This window comes from Paroedura picta, chromosome 15, assembly GCF_049243985.1.
Source record: "Paroedura picta isolate Pp20150507F chromosome 15, Ppicta_v3.0, whole genome shotgun sequence".
Lineage (NCBI taxonomy): Eukaryota > Metazoa > Chordata > Lepidosauria > Squamata > Gekkonidae > Paroedura > Paroedura picta.
The window spans coordinates 1,350,179-1,367,164 of record NC_135383.1 but is presented as its reverse complement, the minus strand read 5'-3'; the positions used below and the strand labels follow the sequence as shown (position 1 = coordinate 1,367,164).

The 16,986-nt window shown below is 55.3% G+C and overlaps 2 protein-coding genes across 9 annotated transcripts in view; one reads left to right on the top strand and one right to left on the bottom strand.

The window, feature by feature from the left end:
* TMCO4 (transmembrane and coiled-coil domains 4) overlaps nucleotides 1-2,828 on the top strand; it is an 18,283-nt gene extending 15,455 nt beyond the window's left edge. For all 7 annotated transcript variants that reach the window (XM_077311432.1, XM_077311430.1, XM_077311433.1 and 4 more), the window contains one exon: nucleotides 1,325-2,828. In XM_077311432.1, coding sequence (XP_077167547.1) covers nucleotides 1,325-1,756 — 432 coding nt within the window. In that variant the 3' untranslated portion in view covers nucleotides 1,757-2,828. The remainder of the gene's footprint in view (nucleotides 1-1,324) is intronic.
* On the bottom strand, nucleotides 2,003-16,986 carry HTR6 (5-hydroxytryptamine receptor 6). 2 transcript variants are annotated; one of them, XM_077311435.1, is made up of 4 exons: nucleotides 16,564-16,986; nucleotides 14,459-15,709; nucleotides 5,608-5,766; nucleotides 2,003-4,917 (listed from the first exon to the last, which is right to left on the bottom strand). In XM_077311435.1, exons 2-4 carry the CDS (start codon nucleotides 15,182-15,184, stop codon nucleotides 4,510-4,512), a joined length of 1,293 nt encoding a protein of 430 aa, XP_077167550.1. In that variant the 5' UTR covers nucleotides 15,185-15,709; nucleotides 16,564-16,986; the 3' UTR covers nucleotides 2,003-4,509. The 2 variants fall into 2 exon arrangements, with proteins under 2 accessions (XP_077167550.1, XP_077167549.1); XM_077311434.1 differs by having other exon boundaries at nucleotides 14,459-16,986.

Sequence of the window (16,986 nt, the reverse complement as noted above, 5' to 3'; positions counted from 1 at the left end):
ATCGAGCTGTGCCTGCTGTCAGGAGGAAATGAGGAATTGCTTCTTAATTGCTGCCTTTCGCCGCTTGGGCACGCAGGCTGTTCCCTGTAGAGGCGGCTCTTCTCCCTCCCTGCCTGCTGTTGCTGGGGCCTCTTGGAGAGATGCTTCTCCAGCGTATCCAGGCAGCCTCTTGACTTCTCACTGGGGTTTGCTTCAGCGCCACCTTGCTAGGAGTCTTCCGTCCCCCGTAAGGGAGCCATCGTTGCTCCAGAGGGGCTTCGCATAAGGCCAGACCCCGCCCTGTGGTCTCCCCTGCTGGGCTTTTGGGGCTGATGGCAGGCGATACTTTTCCTTCTCCCGGAAGGGCAGCCAGAGGCCGGGCTGGGGGTGGATTTCTTCATGGTTTGCGAAGGGGCCGGAGGGCCCAAATGAAGGAGCCAGGGACCCTCTCGTCCTGCAAGGGATCTGACAAACCTCAGTCTGGGCCAGGCTAGAAGGGAAGAGACTCTCGTGTGTCTGTTTAGGTCCCCTGCTTGAGTATGGTGACAACAGAGAGGCCTCTTCAACACTCTAACCGCTGCCCCACACGAGGATAAGGGAGAAGCTGCAGCCCTCCCAGGCCTTTCCCCCGCAAACCACCAGTGCGGGGCGTCCCTCGTCACCCATCCCCTGTCCACCCCCTTTCTCCTTGCTGGCCTTGATTGCTCTTTCTCTGGCTGGAGATCACACGGCCCCTTTAGAATCCAGATTGTGCTGGAGGAGGAAAGGACGGAGACTTCCTTTGCCACACAACACACACTCCCAGTGGCCCACTCAGTGCCCTTGCAGGATCACCGCAGACGTCTGGAGTCGGCCCCTGAGGCCTCTCCTGCGGGGCCTTTTAATTAAAGCGCTAATCTCTTCCCAATCGGAGAAGCCAGCCGGCCCCCGGGGACCGTGCCAGCCGCAGATGGCCTCCCCAACTCACAGATGGGCTGTTGTGCCAAGTTCCGAGCGCCTTCCAATGTCAGCCCCAAATGTCAGCCTGTTCTTTGCGGCTGGAGCAAGACTTTCTCACGGTGCCTCCTCGGTTTGCAAGCGGGGCCGGGGCCGGGGCCGGGCCAGATTCCTTGGCATTCAGCTTCAAGGTGTCCCTCAAAGGCACCCGGAGCCTCGGGGCTGAGTCTGGGAGCCAGGCCTGGCCAGAAATGAGGGAGGGAGAAACAGAGCTTCCAAGCTCAGAGGCAGTCTACCTCTAAATGAAGGGAGGGGGGCAAAAAGTGGCTGCAGCCTTCATGCCTTGCTTGTGGGCCTCTCTCTCTGGAGAATTCTTTGCCGTCTTGACAGTCCCCATCTCTCTTTGCAGGTGAGCGGCCACTTGGACTACATGAAGCAGATGGACCTGATCCTGAAGGCCGTGGGCATCAAAACCAAGCAGTGCCGTCTGGAGGAAGGGGGCCCCTTCCCTGTTCTCTTGAATAAGACTGGGGGAAGCCAGGAGCCAGCCCTGCACGACAAGACACCTGCAGAGCCCAGTGTGGAGCCGGAAGAGAAGGGAGAGGTGGTCCGGGGCGCCCCCTGGTCATGGGAGCCAGTTCCCTGCCGTGAATTAGGCCCGCAGGATTCGGCACAGGGGCCAGATTCTGAACGGAGAGAGAACTCGCAAGCCCCGGAGGAGCAGAACCAGCCCGGACGAGAAGAACCTCTCCCTGCTGATGCTTCATGCTCCTCTTGTCACTCTCAGGTAACTGGTCACACTGCCTGCGCCACCAGTCCTCTTTCCCCACCACCCAGATAACAGGAGGTGCAGCACAGCACGATGGTCACTGTAGTATTGGCAGGGACTGCTGCAGACCTGGCTGCTGCGGTGCAGAAACCTGGATTCCTTGTTTAGGACAGCCAATTTCTGTCCGGGATCAGAGCAGCTGTTTCGTTGGGCTGATTCTGGGAAGTTTATAAAGCAGGTTGTGATGTGGCCACGAACCCCAAGAAGCGGGAAGGATCTTTTATGTTGAAGAAAGAAGAGCAAGTATGCACCAGAGGCTTAACAAAAAAACTATTTATTTTTTGGATTTTCAAGCTGAGAAGGAACAATGAAGACGCACTTCTGCTTGAGGCTGATCCTGCCTTGAGCAGGGGGTCAGACTAGATGGCCTGCATGGCCCCTTCCAACTCTATTGTCCTGTGGCAGCCAGGACTAGGCAGGTGGAGGAACCTCTCAGGTCCCAGCATCCAGCAAACATGAGATGCTCTGCGCTGCTTCTCTCAAGTCCCCCTCCCTGGTTTTTGACACTGCAAATACCAAAACCTAGAAAGTGCAGGTTTAAGCAGGACTTGCAAGGAAAGGCTTGTCTCCCCCCCCCCCCCATTTCCTCCTCTAGCCCCTCCAGAAGGTGTGTAGGAATATTCAGAAACATTCCATGGGGCTCCGAGAACAGATAAGTTGAAGGGCTTGCTGACTCAGCACAGCCATGTGATTTGGAGGATGGCTCTGAAGGAAATCAGAGATGGAATGCTGCACGCTTAACCAAAGTCCTTCAGGATCATTCCTATTTATTCTCCCCTGGGCCCCGTTGCTCAAAGGCAGGGAGGGGCCCATTAGCGGTCCGTTCTTTCCACCCCCCACCTGACCTTGGGCTTGGCGCCTGCTTGCTCAAAGCCCCTCTCCCACCAGCCTGTGCTCCAGGAGCGCCTTCCTCCCGTCTTCGAAAAGTGGAAGGGGGAGAAAAGAGACTGGATTGGAAGCACTCAGGTGACTTTCCCCTTGGGGCACTCATTCAGATGCAAATGTGTAAGCGGAACTGTGCAATCCCAGCAATTATGAGCCTCACACGGTTTGGAAATAAAGGCATCAACATTTGCAGTCTCCATTTTTGGCTTTAAGCATGGTGGGTTTCTGAGTGGCAGAACGGGGAAATTAGCAGCACTCTAGACCAGCATGGGCAAAAGAAGAAGAGGGGGGAGAACAGACTTCTTTTGGCATCTCAAAGCATAATTCCTGCCAGCCTCTTCTGCCTCATGTCCGTATGCGGTTGTATGGCATCCATGCAAAGGTCCATGGTGGTCCCATGTAGCTTGAAGACCCTCTTGGCTTTCTAACGCAGCTGCAAACCAAGAGTTGATGCATTTGCCGGTTCACAGAAGGGCAGGTGCTTGAGGTGGGCGTGCCTTAGAGGTACAGTCAAGCCCCTTCCGACTTGTGGCGAACCTGTGAATTAAATACCTCCCACCCGTCTCCTGTCAAAAACCTCACTCAGGCCTTGCAGGCTGAGGCCCCTCGTGGCTTCCTTGGCGGAGTCCGTCCGTCTCCTGTTGGGTCTCCCTCTTTCCCTGCCAGCTTCAACTTTTCCTAGCGTTGTTGTCTTTTCCAGCCGGCCTTGCCTTCTCCTTACAGCCCTGTTTAGCCAGTGGAGGGCCTGGATTCAGATCCCCCCCCACCCCGAGCCAAAAAGGGGGTCGCACCGCCCTGGCAGGGCTGCCCGAATGCTGCCGTTCCCCCATCATGATTAAGCATCTGTGGGTTGTGATGCCAAATACAGAAAGAAAGAAATTTCCTGAGATTTCCAGCTTTCACTTTAGAAATTAGCACCTTGGAAGCATGTGGAGATTTCCTGGGAAATGGCAGAGACCAGAGGGGGTATCAGCACCACGCCTTTCCGTGTGGCTGGCAAAATTGGTCCTGACCTACCTCGCAAGGTCGTTGTCACACAGCCCCTTGGAGGAAGACTGAGATTCAAAGCAAAGCCATTACTTAGAAGCTGGGAGGTGTCTTTCTTGGGTGGGGGCAGCTCCCGTACGGAGGTGGCAGCCTCTCAAGGCCCGGGGCCGTGCTGGTGCCTGAGCCTTGAGTCTGCCTTTGGCAAGGCAGGGAGAGAGCCTCACTGGATCCCCGGCTGCGTCTCCAGCTCAGGAACCTCCAGCCAGAGGGGGAGGGATGCTGGACAGCTGCTGCCTGCCTGAACAGGACGGCCCGATGGCCCAACTTGATCGAAGGCAGAATCACATTTTTGGCATGCCTGGTCTCCGTCATCTGGACCAGGAGCAAATGGAGGGTTACAGAGAGGCACTGGAAGCACACCCCGCAAACAGGCAAGGTCAGAGGTCAGGGGAGAAACCTGGGGGCTCCCTCGTCTCATCCCCTCTGGCCCCCTGCAGCCCAGAGACCCTCACCAGAGTGCAGCCCTAACCCCCCCCCCCCAAAAAAAAACAACAACACGTAAATTGAAGGGAGAAAATAAGCTCTCAGGGGAGGGGAAGATCCTGGCTGAGGAAATCCTGTCTGGAGCAACAGCCTGGCAGAGGGGGGGCTGTGAGCCCCGGTGGTCCTGAGGCAGGAAGAGAAGGCCGTATCCAGCTGGGGAGGGGAGAAGGGCAGCCCCCTCCAGGGGCCCTTGGGCTCAGCTTGCATGCTGGGAGGGAGATGTGGAGCATGGGACATACTCCCCCATCCCTTCAGGAGCATGCCTGCCGCATGTGCGTTCCTGCCACCCTCCCCACAGCAGCCCTTTGGGCACCAGAGCCAGGCCTGGCCCCCCACTGCCTCTGCCCCCCTCAGTCCATGGGGGTGTTGAGCTGGTTGGCGTGGGGGTCGGGATCCGTGTGCTCCAGGTTGAAAAGGTCCACCAAGTCTGCGCCCGTGGCCGGCAGGGACCCCAAGCGCTGGCCGCTGTACTCGTTGACCTGGACGACGGAGTGGGCCGAGTCGGTGTCCGCCTGCAGGGCCAGGACGTTCTTGAGCGAGACGCCCGGGCGAGGGCCGCTGTTGGAGTTCCTCATGGAGAGGGAGACGGGGCTGGGCCTGCCCTCCCAGGAGGGCCGGCAGCAGGGCAGGTACTTGGCCATGGCTCGCTTGAAGTCGCGCATGAAGAGTGGGTAGACCAGGGGGTTCATGGTGCTGTTGCAGTAGCCCAGCCAGGTGAGGAGGTCGAAGAAGTCGGCCGAGATGCAGTTGCAGACGGCCTGCGGGGAGGGGGGGAGGGAGGGGAGACGGGGGCTGAATTAAGGTTCCAAGAGGAATTCGGCACCAACCTTCCCACAAAGCGGCAGTGGAGGGGGGATCCCTCTTGCTGAGCATAGTGAGAACCAGGCGGAGGGCAAGGGCACATTTGGGGGTCCCTCCCAAGAGGCACTAGTCAGTGATGAAGTCGGTGCTTATGGGGGTGGGAACATTACAGAGGAAAGGAGCCCCCTTTAAACCTCCTGCACTAAAACTCCCCCCCCCCCGGTAGGAATAAGATGGACCCCATTTCTTCTGATGCCAGCCTGCCCTCCAAGGACCCTGGTAAGATGGAAGTTTCCAGATTCATGGCAAGGGAGAGACTCCACGGCCAGGAGTAATTTCACAACAACCCTGAGCAACGCTTGATCGCTTGTCCGGGATTCAAGGCACAGCAAATTCCCTCCTGCCTCCCTGGTCTCAGAAATGCTGACCTGGGCCAAGCCTACTTCAGACCAAGCAAGACCAGGCCAGCGTGGGCTAGCCAGGGCAGGGCAGGGCAGGCCAACATGTTGCAGCTGGGGGGTGGAGGTCCAGAAGGTGGCTTGCTGGGCACATAAGGGCAAAACCAAGATTTGGACCCCTGGCCCTGGCATCACCGCTCCCTCCCCCTCTTTGCGGCCTTCCTGCACCGCGGGGGCTGGCGGGCTTACCTGTGCCACATTGCAAACGAAGAAGGGGAGCCAGGCCACGAAGAACATGCCGAGCAGGATGCCCAGGGTGAGGCTGGCCTTCAGGGCCCTTTTGCTGTGCTTGTTGGCAAATTTCCGGTTGTCGTTTGTGGCAGTCGATTGGCTGTGGGCTCTGTGGACCTGCAGGAGAGAAGGGGGGAGAGTTACAGAAGCAAAACAAAGAGAAAGGGCTGCAGGTTATCCCAAACTGAGCCAAAAGGCAAACAGACATTGGAAGACCTGCAAGCTCCATTTCCAAAGCAGCCAACATCCCTGTCCAGACAGCTGCCTTATAGCCCTCACCCAATATGCCATTCAAAGGTATACTGCCTCTGCATGCAGAGGCTCCATTAAGCTTCCCATGGCTTGTAGTTATGCTATGTATTGTATGAACCCCCAGAACTGGGGGTTCTTTTGGTGGGGATGATTTTTTCCCTGCCATCTGCAAAGATATCCTGTCTCATAAAATCTAATTAATGGGCTGTGCCTTTCAGCTCAGGCGTGCATGAGATATTTGTTACTGATTAGAGAGGCTTTCTTAATTAGATTTGGGATTTTTTTGCAAAAATAATTTATGCCCTGAATATTCCAGTTAAGAAATCTCTGGACAGACTTTGCGGTTATCTTTCTCTTGCTCTTTCTTTCTTCTAGCGGTAAATTAAATTACAATTTCTACATCCTGTCGTAATTAAATAAACCTTGATTTGAGGGATGGCTACTCTATCAAAAAAGCGCTTCCAGAGGAATTATAACACCCACCCACCCACCCCGACCAGCCTTGTTTTTCTGCACTTGTAAATGAGAACATTATTAATTTGGTCCTGGCCACAACTAGGAGTTGAATATCTTTGTTTGTTTCGTGGGTTCACCGCAGTGCCGCCCCCTTCTCTCCCCGGAGTAGCGTCTTGTCTGCTCGGCACACAACCCCCCCACTTTTGCTACGGGGAATTCAAATGTGGTGCAAACGTGGGTGCTAGAAGTAGGACGATCGTGTAAACTCTGGGAGAATGAATGTGATTTACAAAAAAGGCCACGGGAGCTGAATCTTTCAGAATAAATAATGCATTCCAAGCACAGGGTTGGGGTCTCCTCGCGGCAGAATCCCAAGAGGAGACTGGCTTGGTAATTAGTTCTGTGAGAGTAACGGGCAGATTCGGTGGCGGCGGCTTTTCGATGATATGGGCTTGTTTTCATCAGCAGAGCTGAGGGCAGAGGGCTCCGGCCCCAATTCAGTCCCAGAGGCACTTCCGAAGCACGACTACTCCGAAGGGGCCTTTTCTTCTAACCCGTAAGCAAAGAACGTCCCCCCGAGGCTTCCGATGGGCAGTAGCGTCTCCTAGAGGCACCTGTGGCAAAAGGTCTGAGTAGCACAAGAGCGTACTTAAATTCAGTTAGCAGCAGGAGAGAGAATGAAAGAATTGAAAGTCGATTTGTGGCCTGACTGGCCAATGCCGGAGCGTCTGACCAGCGTCCATCTGGATTCTGAGTCCGGCGCTGTCTGCGGTGCTGAAATGGCCTCTGTGTTGTTGCATTGAGGAGAGACCGATCGGTGAGAGCAAAAGGCACCCTGGTGGGAACCTGAAGTCTAACAAGATGTTGCTCCAACAAAAGCATCCCTGGACCAGTCCGTGTCTTCAGAGGGGAGGGGCCAGTCCTCTCCGGCAGAAAGTGCTGTGAACGGAGGCAGGTTGGGTGGGCAGGAGGCTCTTGTGGCCCTTCCTTGCATGCCCAGGGGGATGCCGATCCCCAGTTTGGGATCAGGAAGAGAATTTCCTCCTGGCCAAACTGGCCGGGGATTCTGGGTTTTTTTGGGGGGAGGGCATCATCTGGGTATGGAACTGGGGTCACTGTGGGTGGGCAGGTAGTTGTGCATTTCCTGCATTCTGCAGGGGTTGGACTAGATGACCCTGGAGGTCCCTCCCAACTCTAGGATTCTATGGAAGCCAGAAGGACAACGGGAAAGGAAATTAAGCAGGCTTTTAGAATTTGTTTTAGATTCCACCTTTCTTTCCCAGACTCAAGGCAAAACCCCACATTTCAACCACTTCCTGTGCAAAGAAGCATTTCTTTTTGTCCGTCCTGAATGCCTGTCAACTTCGTCGAATGCCGCAGGCTGGATTTGGCATTCCCAGTTAAAAACATCCTGTGGCATTTTAAAGTGTGGCTTGCCATGAGGGGGGTGGGGGTGGTAATTAGGCAGCTGGTCAGAGAGAGAGAGAGCCTTTGTCCTGCCTGCCTTATCCCCCCCCCCAATCAATTCAAAACATCGTCCCCGCTTTGTTGCCTGCCAATGAATTGATCGACAGGATCCCAGCTTCTCCCAAGCATTTATATACCGCTGGGCGCTTGATTGCGGGCTGGGCCGCCTAATGCCCGTTTCCGGCAAGGGGCGCTTGTATGCGGAGCCTTGCTTCAAAAGCCTTGAAAGGTCATGAGGTTTGTTTGTCCCGGGCGGGGGAGTCCTTCCTGGACACGGCTGATGCACCTGGCAGTCTTCGGAGCAAATTAGCTCCTCCTGGAGGAAAGCGGCATTTAAACCCTTCTGAGAGGCACATTTGTGTCCAAATGTACTGAGCTGGTGATGATTGAGATCGAGAAGAGGGGAGGGGGGAGAGAAAAAAGAACTGTCCCTGCCACGTGGGCTGTGCTGTTCTTGGCCAGTCTCCAGGGAGTGGGTTTGATTGACCGAAAACGGGTCCTCAGCCCTCCCACCATTGAGTGGATTCCAAAAAGCTTCCAGGACCAAATTGGTTCATGAGCAGGAGGCTGTTTTGAGATGCAATCCAAGGGAAGGTCTGTGCCAAGCAAGGCTCCAGAGGCCTGTGGGCCCAGTTGGTGTGGCTAGCCCCCCTTCCATGCAACTGGGGGGGGATGAGAAGAGCCCCAGGGGTGAAGCAGCCCCTCTTCTCACTCTGCCCCAAGCCCTCGCCCGTTTTGCTTGGCTGCCTCAGGGGTCCTCGGTTAGGATGCCAAGAAGGAGGCAGGATGAGCCTCAAGGAGGTCAGTCAGGATTATCTCCACATTGTAGATGGAGAAACCACGGCCGAGACCAAAATGGTCCTCACACGGCTAAGCCAAGGGCCAGGGATTGCTCCACGGAGGCAGGCCACGGAAAGCCACCCCTGAACACCTCTGGCCCTGTGGCTTGATGGAACCAAGAAGAATCAGGGGCAGATTCCTGGATCAGTCTTCTGGCGGCTTGGCCATCCCAGCTCCCATCACCTGGGATGGGACAGGTGTCCACAGAGGAGTGGGTGGGTGGAGGCCCCACCTTTCTGTTTGGTGATCCTTTATTTGGGTGTGTTAACGTGGCTGAACAAATCCGGTAGCAATTCAAAGCCAGCCAGGGAGATGGAGCCGTTTCCATGATGGGTCTTCTGTCGGGCGAAGGCTCTCCTCAGGCCATGCCGAGGTTCTTGAGGGTCAAGGTTTTTTTTGTTTGTGGTCAAGCAGTGGCTGCACCTCACATGCATTTATTTATTGTCCCTCCCCCCAATCCCATGATTTGCATGATCTGGCTTTAATTGGGCTCTGCCTTCGTTGTTGTGAAGTTGCTTGTTTATAAAATATTGTGTTCATAACATCTTCCTAGCTTCCTGATTTTTTTTTTGCCACTCAGATTAATTTTTGCATTTTAATGTAATGTGGTTAGGATTCTGAGAGTTTAAAGCCCGTGTGCTGTTCCTCCCCCTGTTGGTAGATGAAGCTGGAGAAAGCCTGAGGGGGGGAAGAGAAATAGCTAAAGAAGGGATTTGAAAATGAGCACAGAAGCTGCAGAATGAGAATCAGAAGGCAGAGATTTCCAAACAGAAGAGCTGCAGCAGGAAACGGAAGAATATGACAGAGAGCAAATACCTCCTGAGGAGGGGAGGGTGAGTTGGGGGGGGGCACAACCGGGTACATAATAGAGGAGGCCAACAATGGATTTGTGGAACTCACTGCCACAGGATATAGAAATGTGTTTTTCAAAACTGGAAGAGCTAAAAACGTAACAACATAATGAATAATCATAGGTTATTTGGCGCAGAGGAAGCTGGCTAAGAGGTTTTAGAAAACCAGATGTTATTAATTGGCCATTCCTCGGGGGGGGGGGGAAATCAATGAAGCAGACCGTCTTTCTGAGCAGAGTCCACATTTCCTTATTCATGTTAAGAGAATTCTTTTAAAACAAGTTAAATCACTTTTACTCTGTGCCACTCTTATTTTTATTTTTAATTAGTTTATAATACTGTCTTTTATGTATCATTTAAACAGTGCTTTATTTTGGTACAAAGACCATTTAACGTGTTATGAAGCTGCGTGGGTGTGGAGAATCTCTGATGTCTGCTCGAGTTGTAAGAATTTATGGGGCGGGAAGGGGGGGGGCAAAGATGAAAACACCAAGATTGGGACAATAGAGGGAAGCCCAGCAGAGGCAGAGAGAGCAGGAACAAAAGGAGCCCACAGGGATGTTGGGCTTCAGGAGAAGAATTGACTTCTGACAGCAGGGAAAAGAGAAAAGGAAGAAAGAGGTGCAGGAGGGGGAGAGAAAGGAAAATGTCAGTCTTGGTAAGACAAAGCCCGATTAACCACAAGTCATTGGGGGGGGGGGGAGAATCTCATGACTATATTTACGTGGCACATCTGCTTGTTAGTACAGCAATTTTGTGGATTGCCACATCTTGTGACTGCCCCAAGATATATATATATGCATGTATTAAATAATTCATTTATACCCCATGAAATATAACCCCAAGGATTTTCCAAACTAAAAACCATTATGCAATAAAAGTATACCCACACACAAACACACACGCACTTCATAAGTGTTCAGCAAAACAGCACATTCTGGTGTAAAAACGTCACATGGACAGCAGGCTAAATATATCCTGCTGCATCAGAAGCCAATATAAAAGGAGACCTGCTTGTCGTGCCAGAAGGAACGGCAGGAAGTCACGGCACAGGCATGGCCAAAGGGGAGGGGCGAAATGGCCATTTCGGAATGGAGACTAGGCAGTGGCAAGGCAAGAGGGACAAGGCGGGTGCCGGGGAGAGTCGGTCGGAGAGAGGCGTGCCACCAAGGAGGTGCCACAGCAGAGCAGGCCCCGTCTCGTGTCGTCATTTGGCTGAAGGAACCAAAGAGGAGAAGATGCCGAAGAAAGGGAATGTGGGCAGATTCTGCACAGGGGAGGCTTTTTCATGAGTGCAAAAAAATCCAGCATGGAATAGCCGAGCAAAGGGAAGGGGAGAGGCTGAGAAACGGTGTCATAGAAGGTTGCCAATCTCTAGGTGAGGCCTGGAGATTTTCTGGAATTACACTTGATGTCCAGACTACAGAGATTGGTTCTGGAGAAAATGACTGTTCTGAGGGTAAGATCTGTGGCATTATACCCCACAAGGCCTCTCCCCTCCCCTCCCCTCCCCTCCCATGGAGGATTTGAACTTGAGCCCATGAAGCTGCCTCAGGCCGAATCAGACCCTCGATCCATCAAGGGTGGTCTTCTGTGCTGAGACTGGCAGCTGCTCTCCAGGGTCCCAGGCCGAGTCTTGGTCATGTCTCCTCCTGCTTGGCCCTTTCTACTGGAGGGGATGCAGAGAGAACCTGGGACCTCCGTCAGGCCAAGAAAATGCTCTATCCGGGAGCCAGAGCTCCTCTCTGTACCAGGGGGCATACATGGAAGAAACCCCTCTCGTTGCCCCCCGGCTTCTAAATACCCCTCAGCCCACCGGTCTTCCGAGATTCCAGGGCATAAAGGAACCTCCTTTTGTCATTGCTGAGACTGTGCTAACTTAGCTGAAATTCAACAAGGGATGCCAACTTGGGGTTGGGAAATTCCTGGAGATGTTTTGCAGCGTGGAGGCTGAGTGAACATCTCTGCATCAGCCGTTCTTCGGCCTTCAGAATTTCAGCCGGCATCGTCCCCGTGCTTCCAAGCGTATCTTTGCAATCATACGGATTATACATTTTGGGGGGGGGGGCTGTTTTTAAAAACTGGCCTTCTGAGCAAGCCAGGATCTGCCCCTCAAGTTCTGCACTCCCGCAGGACCGCAGTACATGCGCCTGGCTGCATGCGCCCGTCAGCACACGGAGGCCAGCCTTCCCTCTGATCAGCTTCATGGTGACTAAATGATGTTGGCAAATTGAATTTTGCTGGCCGGGGACGTTAGCCAGTTGTCAGGAGGTGACGAGGGAACGCCTGGCAGCTCGGAGGCCACTTTGGCCCGTGAGAACACTGTGAGTCACGGACACCCCAGCCGCCACAACGCTGTTAGAAAAACGGCATTTTCCATCTTGGCCTCCGCCGAGAGCCCCACGGACCTGTGCGTTGCCTCGCCAGCTGGAGCAGTGATTGCCCTCCGCTCAGAACTTAATGAGATTTTCCAGACCGAGGCAAATGCATGCAGAGCAGACTTCTGCAGGCTTGGAGCTGGCCAGGCTGGTCTCGTTTGCACCCGGGTCCGTTGCTTTCCGGAGGGAGGCTGGTTCCAAAGGCATGGCCAGATGCCTCGTCCGGCCGTCCGCTGGGCATTTCCACCATCCTGCAAGGTGTGTGTCTCCAGCATCTCCACCATTCTAGAATTTTGCAAAAGAAAATCCCCTTCTAAGTTTTGGAATCCTGCTCTGTGCCCACCAGGCCCTCTCTGCCACGCTGAGCAGCTGCCGTGCCCACCTGCTCCGTGGCACAGGGGGTGGGGAGGTGGGCTGCTTGACTGGTGCCAACTCTTCCCTTGCTGACGAACAGCTCCTTCGTTTTCTGGAACAATAGGCCTGACAGCTCCTCCTCCCCCACGCTTTTATTTTGGGGACTGCCTTTACCTTCTCCAAAAGCGAACAAACGAAAGAAGTAAGCCAGGGGGAGGGAGTCTGCCCAGCAAGAAGAGTCACATTCCTTCCCCCGTTAGAAGAGTTGCCCACCGGATAACCGGGGTAGCCCACTGGAGCTCTTCTCTCTTGCTCTCTCCCAAACAACGGGGCCATAGAAAGCCATAGAAAGCTGCAGGAAATGGAAACCGAAATATTCGGGGGGGGGGGGGGGGAAGAAGCACTGTGGAACTCACTGCCGCAGGGCCTATAATGGCTTTGAGGGCTTTAACAGAGGGCTGGGCGGGAGAGGAGAGGTGCAGCTCTGGCTCTCTTTTGCCTTGCCACAAACCCCCCCAAGGGGCCGTCTCTTCCCCTGCCCTGCACAGAGGCGGCCTTGGGGGGGGGGGGGGGGTCCAGTCAGCCAATCAGAAAACAGAATACCGGACAACTTGAGGCCGTTTCGGTCAGACCCAGCCGGTTGCTCCTCTGGTTCCGGGGAGATGGATAAGAGCAGCTTTCTGCAACGCATCCCCCCCCCTCCAGCTGCAGCAGCACTTCCAACCCCCCCCACAACCGCTGTGTTCACTTCCTAATGAGAATCTCTATTCCTGCTCTATTCTCCCCCCTCGGGGGGGGGGGGTTGGAGAGAAGATGAAAGGAACGGCTCTTATCAGAACCAAACACGGCACCCGGCTGGGAGCACAAATGGAGCCAGGCTAACAAGGGGCCATTCGGATTGGACTGGCAGTTTTCTCCACAGCTCTGTCTGCCCCCCAGCTCCCCCCCCAGCCCCAGCCCCAGCCCCAGCAGAATCTTCTTTCTGTTTTTGACCTTCAAGCTCTCTGGTTGAAGCTTCCTCTGCACACGACTGAAATTTTCCACTTGCTTGTCAAAAATATTTGTGCCACACGCACACACGTACGCACACGCACACGCACACGCACACGCACATGCGTGTCATGCGGCATGTAACAATCACAGCAGCAGGGTGGCTGGAAGCAAGAGAGCTATTTTTAGCGACTCTTCTCCCCCCTGCATTCCCATCTCTTTCCCCGTCCTCCCCCCTCTCAGACCTCCGCAGCCAAGTTTTCACACCCCCAAATGGTTCTCCTGTAAGGACAGGCGTCACCTGCCCCCAAAGGAGCTGCCCAGCTGTGTCTCTTTGCCAGTCGCTGATCTGGAAGTGTTCATCAGACTGAAGTTCCACCAGGCCAGGTATGCAGTTTCCCAGAGGGCCAAACCAGGGAGGCCTAACTGGGGTCGCAGAGGTCAAATCTTTCCCGGGGGTTCACGGATGCACTGCCTCTGGATGTAGAGGCTCTATTTAGCCACCCTGGCTAATGGCCATTCAGTTGTGATCCATATAAGACAGAGTCTAGCACCACATCAGGTGGCAATGAGTTTCACAAGAATCAAGTAATAAATATTGCATACAGAGATGCCACAGGAAGCCTCCCCTGGAAGCAGCTAATTTGCTGCATCTGTGCATTGTGAATAATTGCATTACCCCCCCCCCCAAGCAAAGGCACTGCTGAATTACCTTCCTACAGTAGAAGCTAGCTGACCGGGGGGGGGGGAAGGGGGGCTGACATACAGAGTGACAATGGGCAGCCCTCTAGTAAGAGAGGGTTATTCTGCATCAGAAATAATTGTTCCAATCAGACTCGATTCACAGAATAACCTGCCCAAGACGGTTTGGACCAGAGTCAAAGTAAGATCAGTAAATCATGCAGAGATACAACAGGCAACCTCCTATGTGGGGAGCTAGTCTGGGGGCATGGAAGTCTTTCCTTATTTACCTCATTTTTGACAGCATGCTAGTTACCCTGGCACAGCACCCACCCCATTTTGGTGTTCTGCTGCCCCTAGGAGACATGTCACATGACAACCCTGAATGGGTGCCCATAAGCACGTGCAGAGTGCATTTCCTTTGGCACAGGCCAAACAGAGCTGGCAAGCTATGCACCCGAGATCAGAGGGACGACACGAGCATGCACATGTCCCCTTCTCCTGCCCCCGAGGAGGAAGGCTGCCTGGGTTTGGCTTTACCTGCTGAGTGGCTTCGTCAGGCTCGATGGCCACGTTGTTGGTCAGGGAGGCCACCTGCAGGGCCTGCTTCCGGGCGGCCAGGAGGATACGGCAGTAGGTGAAGAGGATGGCGATGGAGGGCAGGAAGAAGGTCAGGCCGGAGGCGATGAGAGCATAGGGCAAGCTGACCAGGAGGCGGCACTGCTCCTCCTCCGGGCGGGCAGTGGCGTTGAGCGGCCGGGCCTCGAACTCCATCTTGTGCCAGCCCATCTTGATGGGCAGGAAGGAGACCAGGGCGGCCAGCGTCCAGGTGGCCAGGATGAGCAGGACGGCCCGGCAGGAGGTCATGCGGAGCTTGTACTTGAGCGGGGAGATGATCAGCAGGTAGCGGTCGAGGCTGATGACGCAGAGGTTGAGGATGGAGGCGCTGGTGCACATCACGTCGAAGGAGAACCAGACGGAGCAGAAGACGGCGTCCAGCAGCCAGCGGCCGTAGAGCTGGTTCAGCATGGCCGGGGGCATGACCACCGAGCCCACCATCAGGTCGGACATGAAGAGGGAGACCAGGAAGTAGTTGGAGGTGTTCCTCAGCGCCCGCTGGGTGAAGATCAGCAGGATGAGCGAGAAGTTGGCCAGCATGGTCAGGAGGATGATGAGGCAGAGGAAGGCGGCCACCCAAGCACTGCCGCTCGGCTCAGACCCGTCTCCGATCGCGCTGGCATTGGAGCTTCCCAGCCCCCCTTCCATCGAGGAGACGGGGCTGCGAGGAGAGCCGGGGTTGTCCGAGGGCCAGCTGGCTGGGGGAAGAGGGCGCGGAGGACCCAGTGCCAGAGCACCAGGCTCATTGCCACCGGCTAGGAGCCAAGGGGCAGGGACGGGGCATGTTCCGGCACCCTCCTTCCCCCCTTCCTCCTCCTCCTCCTCCTCCTCTCTCCCCCCTGCCTTTCGCTAGGCACCTGGGCTGCCCACACTTCTCAGAAGCAGCTCAGCACGGAGAGGCATCCCTCTGCCCGTCAGCATCCCCTCCCGCAGCTTGCTGGGGCCGTCTGAAAGGAGGCTGGCAGAGCAGACACCAATGCCAGGGTCCTCTGCCCACCTCCAGGCTCCTCAGGCTGGACCGATAGGCTTCCTGCTTCCCGTGGGCACGGAACATGCTCTCTGCCCCTCACTTCTGTGTGGCAGCCTGCCAGGGCTCTGCTCTGCCACCACGTCTCTCCAGAAACCAATAAGCCCACCCTGACAAGGGAGCATTTTCTCCTCCGTGAGCTCCAGCTGGAGAGAGAGAGAGGGAGAGAGAGAGAGAGAGAGAGAGAGAGAGAGAACACCAAATGTGTTGCTGGAAGCCAGACAAAAACAGGCTCTCCTCTGTTCCTTTTGCTTCCTGTTTTTTTTAAGGGCAAACTGCCTGCGAATGCATCTTGCCCGGAGAACTACAAAGCCATTTCCACAACCGGGAGGATGAGGGACTGCAGGACTGCTCCCCCAGACCCTCCAGCAAGCGGGACCTGCAGGGCCAGCAGAAAGCGGAGGGGGGGGGTCTGAACCCCCTTGGGATTGCGGGTGATGAGGGGAAGGCGTTCCCAAATACCCTCCTCCCAACACCCCCCTCTCTGCAAGCAGAAAATTAATATCTCCTAGCGAAAGATTCTAGGTGAGGCCTGTCCTTGGGCTCCTAGATTTCCAGCCTGCAGTGGTACAGTCTACTCTACCCGCTCAGGACTCTACCACATGATTAGCTCCAGCTGCAGAGGCAGACGGCAGCCCTGCCACAAAAAGGGGGGTGGGAGGGTGATGGCTGAGCAATGAGCCGCGCTCTGTAAGTGCTCTGCTTCTGTAGGGCACCCCATCGCTTGCCCTGGGAAAGGAGAGGACCTGGGCGGGAAGCCCTTCTCTAGCCTGGGAATGCTTCTGTTCGTTCAAACCTGTTTGACCTTTTCCCAGGCTTGGCCCAGCCCGGCCCGGCCCGGCCCCGCACTCCCTCAGCCCCGTTGCATCCGGTTCAAACCCGCTCAAGATGCTCACTCCAGCTGCCAGTGGGGCAGACCCCATGCCCTCTTGTAAAACCTGGCGTTCACCATAAACCTGGCTAGTAAAAAACCCTGAAATGCCTGCTGAGTATTGCCTACCTGCGCCGCCAAGCAGCCAAGGGGCTGAAGTAGGGAGCCGGACTCAACGGGGGCAGACCCAAAGCTGTCAGGAGGAGCCCTCCTCTGGCGGCTGCAATTCTGTGGCATCCACAGCCGCAACAAAACGCAACCACAGCGGCTGCAGCGGAGAGGCTGACTGGTGGACAAGTCGGGCAAAGCCGTGACCCACGCAGAGGGGCAGCGGGCACCTCCCTCTCTGCTGGTTTCGCAGGGGCCACACTCAGCTCTCGAATCACATATGGGCAGGAGGGGAGGGGGGGATTCAGGTGCCTGAGATATCAGACTGCTGATCTTGTGCACGAAGTCACTGGGTAGAAAAGCAAACCACAAATTTTATTGTGTTCCCGGGCCATTTAACAAGATCCTTCAGCCTGATCTTGCCCCTACTGGATCCTGCCGCCT